The sequence below is a fragment of the Vombatus ursinus genome, unplaced genomic scaffold (genome assembly GCF_900497805.2).
Source record: "Vombatus ursinus unplaced genomic scaffold, bare-nosed wombat genome assembly UNPS02008410.1, whole genome shotgun sequence".
In the NCBI taxonomy this organism is placed as follows: Eukaryota; Metazoa; Chordata; class Mammalia; order Diprotodontia; family Vombatidae; genus Vombatus; species Vombatus ursinus.
In genome coordinates, this window is record NW_020948188.1 from 524 (window position 1) to 5,473 (window position 4,950).

The following is a 4,950-nucleotide window of genomic DNA, read 5'->3' on the forward strand; positions in this document are numbered from 1 at the left end:
CATGCCCCCGTTCCTGCTCCAGCCCCGGGTCTCCACTGAGCTGGCCTTGACCCCAGATCCCTCCGTTTCCCCAGGTCTATCGCCATGGGGACCGTGCCCCCCTGGACTCCTACCCCACAGACCCCCACAAGGACAAGGCCATATGGCCCTATGGACTAGGCCAGCTCACCCAGGTGAGGAGGCCAGAGGACCTGGGGGGAGAGGGTGGTCCGGGCTCCTCCGTCCCCTAAAACCGCCGTCCATCTCCAGGAGGGCGTCCAGCAGCAGGTCGAGCTCGGCCGCTTCCTCAGGGCCAGATACGGCAACTTCCTGAACCAGGAGTATCATCGAGACGAGGTAAGGGGAAATTTGTCCTCTGTTGACTGTCTGGCCTCCAGCCTCGGCCCTTACGCCGGCCTCCGACCGGCCTCTTCCCCTCCCTCCTCAGGTGTATGTGCGGAGCACAGACTACGAGCGGACCCTGCAGAGCGCCCAGGCCAACCTGGCCGGGCTCTTCCCGAGGCCTCCCCTCACCCCCGGCTGGATGCCGGTCCCCATCCACACTGTCCCAGCCACTGAAGACAAGGTCAGGGCCGTGGGAGTGCAGGTAGAGGGCAGAGAAGTCCTAAAGGGAGAGACACAGACCTAGAGAGAAGGAAGCCAAAGGAAAAGGGTGGAGGGTCAGAGACCCAGCCGGGGAGGGGGGGCAGAGGTGCTCCTGGGGGGGACCAGCCCTCTCCAGGGGGTGGGGGGGCCACGGAAGCTGCATTTCAGGGAGGGCATCGACGGCGCAGGCCCTCCGAGGATATCCGGAAGGGATGGATGGGGCGCTCGGCTCAGGGCTGTCACATGGAAAGGGATTCACCCAAGGGAAGAATGGCTTTGGGAGGCAGTGAGCTGCCTGTCCCCGGAAGTGTCCATCCAGAGCAGAGGCTACATGGGCTGGGGGCAGGGGGGGGAGTCCTGCTGCGGGAAGGGGCTGGGTTTGCCCTGCCAGGCCCTGCCCGGCGCCGAGGCTCCGTACTTCCATCCCATCCACAGCTGCTAAAGTTCCGGACCCAGCGATGTCCCCAGTACCAGAAACTTCTGGAGGAGACAGTGGCGGGAGAAGAGTACCAGGCAGCCCTCGAGGGCTGGAGAGTGAGGGGGGAAGGCGTGGGAGGGCAGCATTGGAATCCTAGGGGAGAAATAGAGTCTGGTCCGGGCTGTGCAAGTGGGAAGGCTCACACAGGGTCACACCCGGGGTCAGAGCTGGGGCGGCTGGGGGGTTCTGGGACACTCCACTCCAGCCCGGGGCTCCTTCCCCCCAGGAGTTCCTGGTGCACCTGGGGAACCTCACAGGCTTATCCCTGGCCGACGGGCCCCTCCACAGGGCCTGGAAGGTGCTGGACACCTTGACCTGTCAGGTAGGTCCTCGTGCCCACCCTCGATGCTGCCTGCTCATACCCCCCCAGCCCTGGACACCCCCCCACCCACTGTGCTTCTTTACTAGCGAGCCCACCGGCTCCCCCTCCCTGAGTGGGCCACCCCAGAGGTGCTCAGGTCTCTGGCCCAGGTGTCAGCCCTGGACGTTCGAGCCCACGTGGGCCCCCCGAGGGCAGAGGAGAAGGCCCAGCTCACTGGAGGTGAGTGGGGAACTGCTGGCATTGGCTGGGGGGCCAGAGCGGGGAGGACAAGAGGGCCAGACTTCAGGCGGCCCGTTCCCCCCTCCAGGAATCCTGCTCGATGCCATCCTAACCAATTTTACCCAGGTCCAGGCCCGAGGGCTGCCTCTCAAGATGATTATGTACTCAGCTGTGAGTGTGGGGCCAGGGCGGGCGTGGGATGGGAAGCCAGGCTGGGAGAAAAATTGGAGGGTCACAGTGGACCACAGCTGGACAGGGCCGGGTCTGCAGAGGTGTGAAGCACTAGCTTAAGTAAGCTTGGCCACAGAGGGCAGAGCGAGGGATGGCCAGTAAGGGGGAGCTCAGGGTGCGGGCAGCAGGGAGGCCACTTTCCACAAAACGTAGGGAAGCTTCTCAGCCCTGCGTCCGGGAGAGATGGTCCTAAACCACAGGGCTTCCGTGGAGGGCAGGTGGTGGCTGGGGGGTCAAGATGAGCTCTGAGTGCTGCGTTCCCTCCCCCAGCACGACAGCACCCTGCTGGCGCTCCAGGGAGCCCTGGGCCTCTACGACGGCCACCACCCGCCTTATGCTGCCTGCCTCGGGTTCGAATTCTGGAAGCACCTGGGAAAGCCAGAGCCAGAGGAAGAGGAGGGGTAAGCTGGAAGGAGTGGGCCCTGGCTCGCAGCCATCCCCCGTGCAGGCCCTCTCCCTCCTGGGGTCTCCGCTGCTCTGGGTGGAGGCGGCAGGGATCCATGGGAGACCCTGGCACCAGGTCAGAGAGCTCCTCTGGCCTCAGTATCTTCCTCTTCCCTGCCAAGCTCAGCCGGACCCTGGGTCTCCGGGAGAGCCGCAAGGGGGGGCGGAGCCAGAGCCCGGTGCCCCCTCACCCGTCCTCTGTCCCCAGGAACATAACTGTCTCTCTCTTCTATCGTAACGACTCTTCCCGGCCACCCCTGACGCTGGAGCTGCTGGGCTGTCCCTCCCCATGCCCGCTGGGCCGCTTCCGCAGGCTCACTGCCCCAGTCCGGCCGCCCCCAGGGGGACCTCCCTGCCACCGCCCCACCAAGGATGCTGACCCCGCAGGTGGGCTTGCTCCAGCCGGGGAGGGGGGCCGGCGTGGGCTCCAGCTGCTGGCTCACCCGCCCCCTTCCCCCGTCTCCTGCAGGCGCTGCGGTGCCCGTGCTGGCAGGGACTGTGGGGATCCTCGGCGTCCTCAGCCTGGGGCTCGGGGCTGCGCTGTGGAGCCGGGGTTCTCCGGCACCCAGGGAAGGCCCGGTCTAAGGGGGAGACTCCCAGCTTGAGGGTCCATTGTGGGCTGGGGGAGAGTACACACATAAACTTTGATTGAGCGCAGCCCTGGGAAGGGTGTGTGTGTGTGTGTGTGTGTGTTTGGGGGGGGGGGGGGGGGGAATGGCCCCCCAGGACCTGGCCCCTGCTGCGGGACATTTTATGCTCCCAGGGTCCTTACGGCCCAGGCCGAGTCCTGGGCTGACAGTATCAGTCCACTTCTAAATCATCCTTTTCAAGGGTTGGGATCTAATTCACAAGAGAAACTGAGGCCCAGCAGGGGTCAGCACTCACCTCTGCCAGAGTTTTAATGAATGCTTGTTCGTTGGCTGGATGTCACAGGCCGGTGGGGGGAGGGGAGGGCGAGAGGCCACGAGGTTTGACCCCCAATCTTAGACCTCATCAGCCCCAGCCATCCTGCCACACTGGCCCCCAAAGCCTTTCCAAGACTATTCAGAGCATGCAAGTGTGTGATCTTGGACACCCCCAGTTCTGGGCCATCTGGGAAGGACAAGCGGGATGGTGTTGGGGGGGCTGAAGCAGGGTTGGGGTACACATGTGTCCTCGGAGCTAAGGCCCTTCAGGCGTCTGCCCTGCCAAATGGCACCAGCCCAACGTGGCCATCACGGGCATTCCTGTCCCAACCTCACTTCCACACCCACTCTGGGGGCACAGTGGGTAAGACGCTGGAGAAGAGGGGGATGCTGAGGAGGAGGAGAAGTGTCAAGTGTGGCCCCATGCCCTCTGTCCTCCAGTGCTGAGGATGTCCCTCCCCTGAGTCCGGTGTTGGTGGCATCCTGGGTAACAAGTCCAGGGCGCCAGCCCACTGCCCGAGACTCATGGCATGAAAACAGGGCACCGGGGCGAGAAGCAGCTTGGCCCACAACCTCCTGTTTCATCTGGGGGAAACTGAGACCTGAAAAGGGCAGCAGCTTGCTGTGTGCCCTCAGAAGGAGCCCCACAGAAGCAGGATTTCAGAGTCGGAAAGACCCCTAAGACATCCTTACATCCCACTTTCTCACTGGACAGACAGAAAAAATGACACCCAAAGAGGGTGAGCGGCCTGTCCGGAGCCTCAGCAGGGACATGACCAGGCCACTCTCCTCACCCCATCTGAGTACCGTCCGGTGAAGAGGCTCCCCCCCTCCCCCATCCAGCTCCAGCAGCAGGAACAGGGCCAGCACTTTCTACTGCCTGGGCCTCAGCATCCCCAGCCTGGCTGGGTGCAGAGTGGGTCCTCCCAGTCCTGAGCTTCTCTGGCCCAGAGTACCCCGTCCCAGCTCTGACCTTCCATGCTCTAAGGTCCCCCCCCCCCGCTCTGACATTCCATGTTCTGAGGTCCCCTCCAGCTCTGACATTCCATGCTCTAAGGTTCTCCCCCAGCTCTGACCTTCCATGCTCTAAGGTCCCCCCCCAGCTCTGACATTCCCTGTGCTCGGTTTTATCCCCAGGCCCCCCTGACCTCCTCTACTTTAAGGCCCCCCCACCCCAGCTGGGGGTTCTCTCTGCTGGGGGGGAGAGTCGCTCCCAGCTCAGGCCTTCGGTGCTGGGGGCACAGACCAGGTCCCAACCATGCAATGGCCACAGTTCCCCAAGGGGGACCCCCAGAGCAGGGTGGAGAACCCCCCCATACCAGGATGTTGAGGGGGCTCCATGACCCCAGTGGGTGAGGCCATGGAAGGAGCACTGAGGAGGGGCAGCCTTGTCTGTCCTCGATCAGGCAGAATGGGGGTGGGGGGTAACGGAGGGAGCCCAAAGCCTCCCCCCAACCCCACCCTGGGGAGGCCCCCACCCCCTGAGTCCTGAGGGGGAGGGGAGGATGGGGGGGGGCTCCTCCGCAGCGGGAGCTTCTCCTAGAGTAATTAGTGCGGGGCGCCAAAGGAGGTCGTATGGAGTCACCCCAGCGGGGGGGGGGTCCCCGAGGGGGGGAAGGGGGGGGGGGGGGGGGCCGGGGGTTCCCTCGGGAATACGTGCGCAGCCCCCAGCCCTAGGGACACGGGGGGGGTGTCACGTGACTACATCTTTCCCTAGGCGCCTGCGCAGGGAGAGGAACTGAAGGGGGGGCTGGGAGGGAAGAGGG

The 4,950-nt window shown here is 64.5% G+C and overlaps 1 protein-coding gene across 1 annotated transcript; it reads left to right on the forward strand.

Moving 5' to 3' along the window:
• Window positions 1-779: 779 nt before the first annotated feature.
• On the forward strand, window positions 780-2,894 carry LOC114034178 (testicular acid phosphatase-like). Its single transcript, XM_027849782.1, has 7 exons — window positions 780-1,119; window positions 1,290-1,385; window positions 1,472-1,604; window positions 1,693-1,775; window positions 2,106-2,236; window positions 2,488-2,666; window positions 2,749-2,894. Exons 1-7 carry the CDS (start codon window positions 802-804, stop codon window positions 2,862-2,864), a joined length of 1,056 nt encoding a protein of 351 aa, XP_027705583.1. The 5' UTR covers window positions 780-801; the 3' UTR covers window positions 2,865-2,894.
• Window positions 2,895-4,950: the final 2,056 nt, after the last annotated feature.